The sequence below is a fragment of the Haemorhous mexicanus genome, chromosome 35 (genome assembly GCF_027477595.1).
Source record: "Haemorhous mexicanus isolate bHaeMex1 chromosome 35, bHaeMex1.pri, whole genome shotgun sequence".
Taxonomy (NCBI): domain Eukaryota; kingdom Metazoa; phylum Chordata; class Aves; order Passeriformes; family Fringillidae; genus Haemorhous; species Haemorhous mexicanus.
Window position 1 is genome coordinate 574,712 of NC_082375.1, and position 12,268 is coordinate 586,979.

The following is a 12,268-nucleotide window of genomic DNA, read 5'->3' on the forward strand; positions in this document are numbered from 1 at the left end:
GTCAGGGGTGGTTTTTGGGGGTCCCGGGGGGGTCAGGGATGGTTTTTTGGGGTCCCTGACGGGGGGTGCAGCCCCGCAGGTGGCAGCCGGGCATCCAGGACCCGCGGCGGGGGATGGTGGTCTGGGTGGTGCCCGAGACCCTCGAGGTGGTGGTGACCCTGTACCGGGTACGTGCGACCCCCCCCCGGACCCCCCCGGACCCTGGCCTGTCCCCCTCCCCTCCCCTCCCCCCCCTCAGACCCTCTCGGACCCTTCTGGACCCCCCCAATCCACCCCAGACCCCCCCTGGTGTGTCCCCTCCCCCCAGTGACACCCCCTGCCCCCCCAGGACCCCCCCCAGTGACCCCCCCTGCCCCCCCAGGACCCCCCCCCAGTGACCCCCCCCCTGCCCCCCCAGGACCCCCAGGCCACCGCCTTCGATGACAAAACCTGGAACTTCCTCGTGGTCAACGTGAGGGGGGCGGGGACACCCCAAAAACCGGGGGGGGACACCCCAAAAACGGGGGGGACACCCCAAAAACGGGGGGGACACCCCAAAAACGGGGGGGGACCCCAAAAACGGGGGGGGGGAAGCCGGGGGTCCCTGGGTGACACTGCGGTGACATCGGGGTCCCTGGGCTGGGGGATATTGGGGTTTCCCTTGGGGTCTCTCAGTGACATCGGGGTCCCCTGGGGCATTGGGGGGGGGGGGGTCTCTGGGTGGCACAGGGGTGACATCAGGGTCCCCCCGGGTGGGTGACACTGGGGTCCCTGAGTGGCCCCCAGGTGTCCCTGGCTGTCCCCAGGTGTCCCCCGGGTGTCCCTCAGGTTTCTCCCAGCTGTCCCCGACCCACAGTGTTCCCAGATGTCCCTGGGTATCCCCAGGTGTTCCCCAGGTGTCCCCGGGTGTCCCTGGCTGTCCCCCAGCTGTCCCCCAGGTGTCCCCGAGCCCGGACCCGCGATGTCCCCAGCTGTCCCCAGGTGTCCCCGGCTGTCCCTGGCTGTCCCCAGCTGTCCCCCGACTGTCCCCCAGGTGTCCCCGAGCCCCGACCCGCGGTGTCCCCAGCTGTCCCCGGCTGTCCCCAGCTGTCCCCCCGCGGTGTCCCGTGGTGTCCCCAGCTGTCCCCAGCTGTCCCCAGCTGTCCCCGGCTGTCCCCAGGTGTCCCCAGCTGTCCCCCCACGGTGTCCCCAGCTGTCCCCAGCTGTCCCCAGCTGTCCCCCCGCGCTGTCCCCGCAGGAGTCGCGGGGGCCGGCGCTCGGTGGTGGCCGCAGCCCCGCTGGAGCTGGGGCGCCTGGCGGGGGGTTGGGGACACCCCGGTGTCCCTGTCCCTGCGCCCCCGGAGCCGCAAGGTGACAACGGCCACGCTGCGGCTGCGGCTGCGCGGGCTCGTCCTGATGGAGGGACACCCCACGTACGGCACTGGGGACACGGGGACAGCGGGGGGACAGCGGGGGGACATTAGGGATTGGGGGGACGTTGGGATATTGGGGACATTGGGGACACCGGGGGATTGGGGACAGCAGGGACATTGAGGGGACACAGGGACAGCGGGGGGACATTGGGGACATTGGGGACAGCGGGGGGACATTAGGGACTGGGGGGACATTGGGATGTTGGGGACATTGGGGACACCGGGGGGACATGGGGACATCAGGGGACTGGGGACACAGGGACAGCGGGGGGACATGGGACATTGGGGACACCGGGGGGACATTAGGGACTGGGGGGACATTGGGGACATTGGGGACACTGGGGGAACATTAGGGATTGGGGGGACATTGGGGATGTTGGGGACATTGGGGACACTGGGGGGACACGGGGACATTGGGGGATTGGGGACACAGGGACAGCGACATTAGGGATTGGGGGGACATTGGGGATACTGGGGACATTGGGGGACAGCGGGGGGGGGACACTGGGGGGACATTAGGGATTGGGGGGACGTTGGGGACAGCGGGGGGACACGGGGACATTGGGGGATTGGGGACACAGGGACAGCGGGGGGACATTGTGGACAGTGGGGACACCGGGGGACATTAGGGATTGGGGGGACATTGGGGATATTGGGGACATTGGGGACAGCGGGGGGGACATTGGGGACACTGGGGGGACATTAGGGATTGGGGGGACGTTGGGGACACCGGGGGGACACGGGGACATTGGGGGGACTGGGGGACAGCAGGGACATTGAGGGGACAGTGGGGACATTCGGGATATTGGGGACATTGGGGACATTGAAGGGACATTGGGGACATTGGAGACATGGAGAAGGAACGGGGACACTGGGGACATTGAAGGGACAGGGAGACATGAAAGGGGTCATTGGGGGACAGAGGGGACATCGGGGGACATTAAAGGGACAATAAAGGGACATTGTGGGACATCGAAGGGACGTTGGGGACATTGAGGGGGACACAATAACTTTGGGGACATTGAGGGGCTTTGGGGACATTTGGTGTCCGTGGTGGGGCCGGGGGCTCTTGGGGACACCGGGGGGGGACACATTGCAGCTGGGGGGGGCCTCGGGGACCCCCTTGGGGACATTGTCCTCCCCCCCAGGGACGAGGACATGCAGAGTGTCACCAGCCTGAGCCCCCCCGGGGACGTGGCCGACCTGGGGGACTTCGAGAGTGACCCCGAGGACGAGGGGGGGGGCGCACAGGGCGGGGGGGCGCCCCCCCCGCACCCCGAGGTGGGTCCCCGAGGTGTCCCCAATGTCCCCAACCCCCCCCCCGGTGTCCCCCCAATGCCGGGGGGTCCCTGGGGGGGGTCCCTGACCGTCCTCTCCCCCCCAGCGCCCCCCTCCCCAGCGGGGCCCCCCCCAATTTGGGGACACGGAGGGACCCCCCCAGAGCCGGGGGGGGGACCCAGAGACCCCCCCCGAAATCAGCGCGGTGAGTGGGGGGGGGGGCAGGGACCCCTGAATTGGGGGGGTGGGGGTCCCATGGGGGTGGGGGGCGTGTTTGGGGGTGTTCCCCCCTCCCCCCATTTTGGGTCTGGGGGGCGTCTCTGGGGGGGGTCTCTGGGTTCTGGGGGGGGTCTGTCTGTGCTGGGGGGTCTCTGGGGGGGGTCTCTTTGTGCTGGGGGTGGTCTCTCTGTGCTGGGGGGGGTCTCTCTGTGCTGGGGGGTCTCTGGGGAGGGGTCTCTCTGTGCTGGGGTGGTCTCTCTGTGCTGGGGGGGGTCTCTCTGTGCTGACCCCCCCCCCGTGCCCCCCCAGGACCCCCCCGGGGGTCGCGGGGCGCTCCTGGCCTGGTGCCGGGGGGTCACGGCCGGGTACCCGGGGGTCGCCGTCACCGATTTCGGGGGGTCCTGGAGCAGCGGGTTGGGGTTCTGCGCCCTCCTGCACCGGCTGAGACCCCGAGAGATGTGAGGGGGGGGGCGCGGGGGGGGGAGGGGAGGGGGGAGGGGCACCCTGGGGGGGGGCAGGAGGGTAGGGGAGGGGGTTTGGAGGGGGACATGGGGGGGTTTGGGGGGTCCTGGGGGGTTTGTGGGGGACATGAGGGGATTGGGGGGCGGTCCTGGGGGGTTTGGGGGGGTCACAGGTGGATCTTGGGGGGCTTTGGGGGGATCCTGGGGGTTTTGGGGGGGGGTCCTGGGGGGTTTGGGGGGGATATGAGGGGATTGGGAGGGGGTCCTGGGGGTTTGAGGTGGTCCTGGAGGGGTCCTGGGGGGCTTTGGGGGGGACGTGAGGGGTTTGGGGGGGTCACAGGTGGATCCTGGGGGGTTTGGGGGGGTCCTGGGGGTTTGTGGGGGGTCCTGGAGGGTTTGTGGGGGACATGAGGGGATTGGGGGGGGGTCCTGGAGGGGTTCGGGGGGGTCACAGGGGACAGAGGGGACACCTGAGAGGAGCCTGGGGGGGGTGGCTGAGGAGCAATTCGGGGGGGCACCCATGGATGGGGGGGGTCAGGGCCCCCCGGGGATGTTGGGGGGGGGTTTGGGTCACTTGGGGACCCCCGCAGTGACCAAGCCCCCCCCCCCCCCCAATGTCCCCCTCCCCCCTGCAGTGATTTCGAGGCTCTGGACCCCCGGGACCACCGGGGCAACAACAAACGGGTGCGTGGGGGGGGCTGGGGGGCCCGGGGGGGCTCCAGGCTTGGGAGTCCCCCCCCACCTTGACCCCCCCACCCCTCCCCCCACCCAGGCCTTCGACGCCTTCGCGGCCCTGGGGGTCCCGCGGCTCCTGGACCCCTCGGACATGGAGACCCCCGACAGCCTGGGGGTCATGACCTTCCTCAGCCAGGTCCGAGCGCTCCTGGGGACCCCCCCCGGGGACCCCCCCGCGACCCCCGAGCGGCTTCACCGAGGGGGGGCCCCAAGAGACCCCCCCGGAGACCCCCCAGGACTTTCGGGATGACGTCACTGAGGGGGGGCCCCAAGAGACCCCCCCGGACCCCCCCTGGAGCGGCAGCATGGAGGAGGGGAGACCCCCGGAATCACCGAGTGACGTCACCGAGGGGGGGGCCCCAAACGACCCCCCCGGGGACCCCCCAGGACCTTTTAGATGACGTCACCGAGGGGGGACCCCAAACGACCCCCCCGGGGACCCCCCCCGCGCCCCCAGAGCGCCTCCATTGCGGAGGAGCCCCAGGAGCCCCCCCGGGACCCCCAGACCCCCCCAGAGACCCCAGCCGGGACCCCCCCAGAGCCCCAACTCAGCATCACCGAGGGAGGGTCCCAAGAGACCCCCCCCAGACCCCCCCCAGATGGACACTGAGCAGGGGGAGCCCCCCGCAGACCCCCCCCAGCTCGACCCCATCGAGGGGGGGGCGCCCCCAGACCCCCCCGTGGAGGGGGGGCCCCCCCAGGACCCCCCCAGTGACACAGCCGAGGGGGGACCCCCGCCCAGCCCCCCCCGGGACCCCCAGCTCGGCCCCATTAAAGGGGAGCCCCCCCAGGACCCCCCCCCCAGCATTTGGGGAGGGGGCGGCTCTGCCGGAGCGCCCCCCCCGCTCCCCCCGACCCGTGGGGGTGGGGAGGGGTCTCCCCACGCCCCCCCCCCCGCTCCAGGAGCTTCCCCCGCCTGCGGGACCCTCCCCCGAAGGTGAGACCCCTCCCCCCTCCAGAGACCCCCCCCCGGACCCCCAAGGTGCCCCCCCGACCCCCCCCGACCCCCCCTGACCCCCCCTCTGTCCCCAGGGTGACGTCGGGACCCCCCCCGCCCCTCCCCCCTCCGGTGAGCGCGGGGGGGGCGCGGCCGTGGGACCCCCCGGGGGGGAGTCGGGGTCACCCCCGTGTGTCCCCCCCGTGTCCCCTCCCCCCCCAGAGACCCCCAGGGAGCCCCTGGAGCCCCCCGAGGAGGAGAGCGGGGTAAGGGGACCCGGGGGGGGGACACAGGGGGGGACACATTGGGGACACCACTGGGGACACAGGGAGGGGACCTTGGGGACAATGGGGGACAATGGGGAGGGGGACATTGGAGGGAAGGCAGGGACAGCCAGGGGTGACAGCGGTGTCCCCGCGGTGACAGGGACAGTGGGTGGCGGCCGAGCTGCTGGCCCTGGAGCAGGAGCAGGGGTGGCACAGGGGTGACAGCGGTGTCCCCGCGGTGACAGGGACAGTGGGTGGCACAGGGGTGACAGCAGTGTCCCCGCGGTGACAGGGACAGTGGGTGGCACACGGGTGACAGCGGTGTCCCCGCAGTGACAGGGACAGTGGGTGGCACACGGGTGACAGCGGTGTCCCCGCGGTGACAGGGACAGTGGGTGGCGGCCGAGCTGCTGGCCCTGGAGCAGGAGCAGGGTGGCACAGGGGTGACAGCGGTGTCCCCGCAGTGACAGGGACAGTGGGTGGCACAGGGGTGACAGCGGTGTCCCCGCGGTGACAGGGACAGTGGGTGGCGGCCGAGCTGCTGGCCCTGGAGCAGGAGCAGGGGTGGCACAGGGGTGACAGCGGTGTCCCCGCGGTGACAGGGACAGTGGGTGGCGGCCGAGCTGCTGGCCCTGGAGCAGGAGCAGGGGTGGCACAGGGGTGACAGCGGTGTCCCCGCGGTGACAGGGACAGTGGGTGGCGGCCGAGCTGCTGGCCCTGGAGCAGGAGCAGGGTGGCACAGGGGTGACAGCGGTGTCCCCGCGGTGACAGGGACAGTGGGTGGCGGCCGAGCTGCTGGCCCTGGAGCAGGAGCAGGCCCGGCTGGACGCTCAGGCCCCGGCGCTGGAGCGGGAACTGCGGGAGCTGATGGACAGCGGTGAGGGGACAGCGGGGACATTGGGGGGACACTGGGGACAGCGGGGACATTGGGGACACTGGGGGGACAGCAAGGACAGGGGGACGTTGGGGACAGCGGGACGGGGGGGTATGGGGACAGAGAGGGGGCATTGGGGACACTGGGCATTGAGAGCAAGGGAAAAGAGGGACAGCAGGGGACATCATGGGGACACGGGGCCCACAGTGTCCCCCATGTCCCTGTGTCCCCTGATGTCCCCAATGTCCCATTGTCCCCGTGCTCACCCAGTGTCCCCCATATCCCCCAATGTCCTCAATGTCCCCCCGATGTTCCCTCTGTCCCCAATGTCCCCAACATCCTCCATGTCCCCAATATCCCCAATGTCCTCTGTCCCCAATGTCCCCAATGTCCCCAATATCCCCAATGTCCTCTCTGTCCCTAATGTCCCAAATGTCCCCAATATCCCCAATGTCCTCTCTGTCCCTAATGTCCCCAATGTCCCCAATATCCCCAATGTCCTCTCTGTCCCCAATGTCCCCAACATCCTCCATGTCCCCAATATCCCCAATGTCCCCAATATCCCCAATGTCCTTTCTGTCCCCAATGTCTCCAATATCCCCATTGTCCCTGATGTCCCCAACATCCCCGCTGTCCCCAACGTCCCCGCTGTCCCCATGTCCCCAATCCCCCCGCTGTCCCCAATCCCCCCGCTGTCCCCAACGTCCCCACTGTCCCTGTGTCCCCAATGTCCCCAATCCCCCCGATGTCCCCAATCCCCCCGCTGTCCCCAACGTCCCCGCTGTCCCCGTGTCCCCAGGCGCGGACCCCTCCCGCGAGGAGCGGCTGCTCCGGGCCTGGTTCTCGCTGGTGCAGCAGCGGAATTTGCTGGTGCGGCGACAGGACCAGCTGCAGCTGCTGTGAGGGGACAGCGGCGACACCGCGGTGACACCGCGGCGACATCGCCACCCTCCCCCCGTGTCCCCTCCCTGTGCCCCCCCCCCGCTCCGGTGTCCGCGAGGGGACCCTGGGGACGCTGCGGGGGAGCTCTGCCAGCCCCGGTGACACCTCCTTGTCCCCTTTTGTCCCCTCGTGTCACCCCCAGGGCGCAGGAGCGGGACCTGGAGCGACGCTTTGAGCTGCTGAGCCGGGAGCTGCGGGGGCTGCTGGGGACAGAGGGTGCGACACTGGGGACAGGGGGGGACACCGGGGACAGGGGGGACATCGGCGGGACACCGGGGACAGGGGGGGACACCGGGGACATCGGGGACAGGGGGGAGATGGGGACATCGGCGGGACACTGGGGACAGGGGGACACTGGGGATGGGGGGAGGACATGGTGAGGACATCGGGTGGGACAGGGGGACATTGGGAACACTTGGGGACATTTGGGGGACATTTGGGGACCCCCCCAGAGTGGCAGAAGCCGCCGGCACAGCGCGAGCGCGAGCAGCTCTTACTGGAGGAACTGGTGGCACTGGTGAACCGGCGGGACCGGCTCGTGCGGGACCGGCACCGCCGCGAGAGCAGGTGGGGACACCGGGGGGACACCGGGGGGACACCGGGGAGACAGCGGGGGGACAGGGGGGGGGGCCCGGGGGGTCTGGGGGGGTCCTGAGGGCTCCCGGGGGGCTCAGGAGGGACAGCAGGGCTGGCACGGGGAGGTCCAGGAGGGGTTTGGGGTGGTTCGGGGGTCTTGGGGTGGATGGGGAGGGGTCCTGAGGGGGGGTCCCGGGGGGTTTTTTGGGGGTCCCCCCCTGCCCGACGCCCCCCGACCCCCGCAGGGCGCTGGAGGAGGATGAGGAGCTGCGGCGGAGCCTCGAGCCCCGGCACCGCCGCTTCGGCCGCAGGGAAACGTGCGGGATCTGCTGAGGGACCCCCCGGGACCCCCCCCGGGACCCCCAAAATCCCCCCCCGGGACCCCCCAGATCCGGGTGGATGCAGCAATAAAGGAGAATTTCTGTGTGAAATCCGATTTAGGGAAACTGGGAGGGACTGGGGAGGACTGGGAGGGTCCTGGGTCCCCCCGGGGGTTATTTGGGGAGGGGGGTTTGAGCTCTGACCCCACCATGTGACACTCGCCGTGCTCAGGGGGGGCTTTATTTGGGTCTGTGGGATCCGGGGGGGCTCAGACCCCCCCCCCAAATCCTTATGGGGGGAGAGGTGGAACCCCTCAAATCCTCGGGTGGTGGGGGAGGGGCTCAGACCCCCCCCAAATCCTCATCCGGGGGTCTCTCCCCCCCCTCGTCCCAGGGTCCGTCCAGGGGCAGTTCACACCCTGGGGAGGGGGGGGAAATAGAGGAGCTGTTGCCATGGTAACGGGACCCCCCCCCAACTCTCAATCCCGGACCCCCAAAGCCCCCCCGAACCCTGAGTCCACCCAAAGCCCCCCCCCCAGTTTTGGGGTCCCCCCAAATCCCCGAGCCCCCCCCCCCCGCCAGTTTTGGGGTCCCCCCCAAACTCCCCGACCTCCCCAGACCCCCAATTTCAGGATCCCTCCCCAAATTCCTGAATAATCCCCCCAAACCCTTTGACCCCCAAGTTTCGGGGTCTCCCCCCAAACCCCCCACCCCAATTTTGGGGTCCCCCGCCCCTCACGGTGCGGCCGCAGCTGCAGAACCCGCAGGAAATATTTGGGGGGGATCCGGCCCTGGGCGTCCCCCGGTGTCAGGATCACCCCGTTGGCCGAGCGGAAAAAGGGGATCCCGTCTGGGGGAGGGGTCGGGGGGGGTCACACGGACATCGGGGGGACCCCCCAAACATTGGGGACCCCCTCCAAAAATCGGGAACCCCCCCAAAAATCGGGACATCCCCCCCTCACCCGCCAGCGCCCGGGGGCCGTCGATGATGATGGCGATCTCCGAGTCCGACCTCATCCCTGTGGGGAGGGGGATTTTGGGGGGTCCTGGGGGGTTTTGGGGGGTCCTGGGGGGCTTTGGGAGGGTCTGGGGAGCTGCAGGAAGGAGGTTTGGGGGTGTCGAGAAGGATTTGAAGCATTTGAGGGATCCTAGAAAGGGATTTGGGGGCTCGAGAGGATTTGGGGAAGATTCGGGTGTGCCAAAGGGGTTTGGGAGCTTTGGGGAGGGGTCCTTGGGGGGGGTTTAGGGGGTCCCTGCTGAGTTTGGGGACTTTTTGGGGGTGCCCCGGGGTTTGTTTTTGGGGAGGGGTCTCACATCACGGTGCACCCCGCCAGGTGAGCCTGGGGGCTCTGTGGGGTTTGGGGATCTTGGGGGTTTTTGGGGTGTCCCGGGGGGGTTTTGGGGGGGTTTTTTGGGGGGGGGGGGTCACTCACCGCTGCGCACTCCGGGGTCCCCCGGCAGCCCCCCCGCCAGGTGCAGGTGTTGCCGCCCCATGGGGCGCAGCCCCCCCGCCCGGATCGGGCCCCACAGGCGGCGCCGGGTGCCGTGGGCGAGGGTGGGGGGCAGCGCCCCGGGGGTGAGCAGGGGGGTCAGCTCCAGCTCCGGCACCTGCGACCCCCGGACACGCCCCCTGGAGCAGCTGAGACCCCCAAAAATCCAACCCCGGATCCCCAAAATCCAACCCCGGATCCCCAAAATCCCTCCCGGATTCCCAAAATCCAACCCCGGATTCCCAAAATCCCTCCCGGATTCCCAAAATCCAAGCCGGGACACTCAAAGTCCCTCCCGGATTCCCAAAATCCAACCCCGGATTCCCAAAATCCAACCCCGGATCCCCAAAATCCCTCCCGGATCCCCAAAATCCAAGCGGGACACCCAAAGTCCCGCACAAAATTCCACAAATCCCACCCAAAACTCCTCTCCGGATCCCCCAACCCTCTCGGAGACCCCCCCCCAAATCCCCCGTAAACCCCAAATCCTTTTCCAGACCCCAAAATCCCCCATAAATTCCCCCAAAACTCCTCTCCAGCCCCCCCAAATCCCCCATAAACCCACCCAACTCCTCTTCAGGCCCCCCCAAACCCCTCGGGGACCCCCCAAATCCCCCTGGGACCTCCCCAAATCCTCCATAAACCCCCCCAAACCTCTCGGGGACCCCCCCCAGACCCCTCGGGGACCCCCAAATCCCCCATAAACCCACCCAAATCCTTTTCCAGACCCCCCAATCCCCCATAACCCCCCATAAACCCCCCCAAATCCCCTCTCCAGCCCCCCCAGACCCCTCGGGGACCCCCAAATCCCCCATAAACCCACGCAAATCCTTTTCCAGACCCCCCCAATCCCCAAAAATCCCCCATAAACCCCCCCCAAACCTCTCGGGGACCCCCCCCAGACCCCTCGGGGACCCCCAAATCCCCCATAAACCCACCCAAATCCTTTTCCAGACACCCCCAATCCCCCATAACCCCCCATAAACCCCCCCAAATCCCCTCTCCATCCCCCCCAGACCCCTCGAGGACCCCCCCCAAACCCCTCGGGGACCCCCCCTCACCGGCAGGGAGTGCCCCTGGTTGGCCCTGACCCTCAGGGGGTCCGGCCGGAGGGCGAAGCGACCCTTGGGGTCAGCGGCCACCACCCTGCGCACGTCGCCCTCCGAGACCCCCGCGAAGCGCCGCAGCCGCAGCAGAGCCCCCACCTCAACAAAACCGTCTGAGCCCAAAACCCCCCCGAGACCCCCGTCAGGGCCTTCGGGGGGGGTCCCGGGGGTGTTTGGGGGGGTCTCAAGGGGTGTTTGGGGGCATTTGGGGTGTCCCAGGGGGTGTTCTGGGGGTCCCAAAAGTATTTGGGGGAGTCTGGGGGGGTCCCAAAGGGTATTTGGGTGTTTGGGGGGTCCCTGGGGGCATTTGGGGTATCCCAGGGGGTGTTTGGGGGTCCCAGAGGACATTTAGGGGATCCCAGAGAGGATTTGGGGGAACCTGGAGGGGATTAAAGGGTTTAAGGGGGCACTTTGGGGTGGGCTTTGGGGGGTGATTTTGGGGTGGGTTTTGGGGGGGATTTTCGGGGATTTTAGGGTGGGTTATGGGGGATTTTGGGGTGGATTTTCAGGGATTTTGGGGTGGGTTTTTGGGGGATTTTGGGGTGGGTTTTTAGGGGATTTTGGGGTGGATTTTCATGGATTTTGGGGTGGGTTTTTGAGGGATTTTAGGGTGGGTTTTTGGGGGATTTTGGGGTGGATTTTCAGGGATTTTGGGGTGGGGATTTAGGAGATTATAGGGTGGGTTTTTAGGGGACTTCAGGGTGGGTTTTTGAGGGATTTTGGGGTGGGTTTCTGGGGGATTTTGGGGTGGGTTTTTGAGGGATTTTGGGGTGGATTTTCAGGGATTTTGGGGTGGGTTTTTGAGGGATTTTGGGGTGGATTTTCAGGGATTTTGGGGTGGGTTTTTGAGGGATTTTAGGGTGGGGTTTGGGGTCTCACCCACCCGGGCCCATGGGCAGCCCCTCGGCCTCAGCCCCATGGCGCAGGACATAGCTCAGGGCCTTGGACAGCCGCACCCCGGGGTCCTGGGGGGGCCCAAGGGTGACCCCAACCCCCCATTCGAGACCCCAACCCCCCCTTGGGACCCCAACCCACCCCTGGGCACCACCCACAGCCCCCCCAACCTCACGGCCGACCCCCAATCTTTACCCCCTCCCCAAATTGAACTTCAAACGCCCCCCCCTTCAGTATCCCCCCCTCCCCAATACCTGGACCCCCCCCCCCCCCAAAGCCCCCCGGGCATTTCTGGGTCCCCCACGTGTCTCCCCCGACTTTGATGCCCCCTCCCCACCACCGGAGTGTCCCCATTTGGGTCCCCCCTCCCTCCCCTGTCCTTGTCCCCTCCCCTCCCGGAGTTTGTATGTCCCCCCCCCCCCAAATTTTGGGGTTCTTGCCCCCTCCCCTTCCCATGTCCCCCCCTCCTTGGGGTGTTCCCCCCCCCCTCCTTGGAGTGTCCTTGTCACCTCTCCCCCGTGTCCCCCCCCACCACCCCCCATGTCCCCACCCCCCTTGGAGTGTCTCCCACCCAATCCTGGGGTCCCCCCCCTCAATTTTGGGGTCCCCCCGCCCCCTCCCCGACCTCCTCCTTCCGCCGCCGCCGCCGCTGGGCGGCGCTCGCGCCCTCCCCGCCGGCCATGCGGGGCCACGTGACCGCCCGGCCCGCCGCGCCACGTGATCCCGGCCGCGCGCCGCCTGGCCCCGCCCCCCACCGCGCCACGTGCCCGACGGGTCAC

At 68.6% G+C, this 12,268-nt stretch overlaps 2 protein-coding genes across 2 annotated transcripts in view; one reads left to right on the forward strand and one right to left on the reverse strand.

Moving 5' to 3' along the window:
* Positions 1-8,110, forward strand: part of EHBP1L1 (EH domain binding protein 1 like 1) — a 14,413-nt gene extending 6,303 nt beyond the window's left edge. Inside the window, exons 9-24 of the mRNA XM_059872311.1 lie at positions 80-167; positions 398-451; positions 1,013-1,088; positions 1,217-1,391; positions 2,540-2,672; positions 2,776-2,874; positions 3,198-3,346; positions 3,985-4,033; positions 4,122-4,333; positions 4,988-5,021; positions 5,117-5,287; positions 6,059-6,164; positions 6,961-7,060; positions 7,246-7,319; positions 7,556-7,670; positions 7,925-8,110. Of these exons, the coding sequence (XP_059728294.1) occupies positions 80-167; positions 398-451; positions 1,013-1,088; positions 1,217-1,391; positions 2,540-2,672; positions 2,776-2,874; positions 3,198-3,346; positions 3,985-4,033; positions 4,122-4,333; positions 4,988-5,021; positions 5,117-5,287; positions 6,059-6,164; positions 6,961-7,060; positions 7,246-7,319; positions 7,556-7,670; positions 7,925-8,012 (1,723 nt within the window). The 3' untranslated portion in view covers positions 8,013-8,110. The remainder of the gene's footprint in view (positions 1-79; positions 168-397; positions 452-1,012; positions 1,089-1,216; positions 1,392-2,539; positions 2,673-2,775; positions 2,875-3,197; positions 3,347-3,984; positions 4,034-4,121; positions 4,334-4,987; positions 5,022-5,116; positions 5,288-6,058; positions 6,165-6,960; positions 7,061-7,245; positions 7,320-7,555; positions 7,671-7,924) is intronic.
* A 111-nt stretch (positions 8,111-8,221) lies between these two features.
* Positions 8,222-12,220, reverse strand: TRPT1 (tRNA phosphotransferase 1). Its single transcript, XM_059872273.1, has 7 exons — positions 12,115-12,220; positions 11,479-11,560; positions 10,551-10,708; positions 9,433-9,607; positions 8,962-9,018; positions 8,739-8,849; positions 8,222-8,418 (listed from the first exon to the last, which is right to left on the reverse strand). Exons 1-7 carry the CDS (start codon positions 12,169-12,171, stop codon positions 8,342-8,344), a joined length of 717 nt encoding a protein of 238 aa, XP_059728256.1. The 5' UTR covers positions 12,172-12,220; the 3' UTR covers positions 8,222-8,341.
* Between the last annotated feature and the right edge of the window lie 48 nt (positions 12,221-12,268).

Coding starts and splice junctions, on each gene's coding strand:
- TRPT1 (XM_059872273.1), bottom strand. CDS start 12,171: ATGGCCGGCGGGGAGGGCGCGAGCGCCGCCCAGCGGCGGCGGCGGCGG. Junction 9,019..9,432: donor GGACCCCGGAGTGCGCAGCG/GTGAGTGACCCC, acceptor CCCTCCCCACAG/GGATGAGGTCGGACTCGGAG. Junction 8,419..8,738: donor TCTGCAGCTGCGGCCGCACC/GTGAGGGGCGGG, acceptor CCCCCTCCCCAG/GGTGTGAACTGCCCCTGGAC.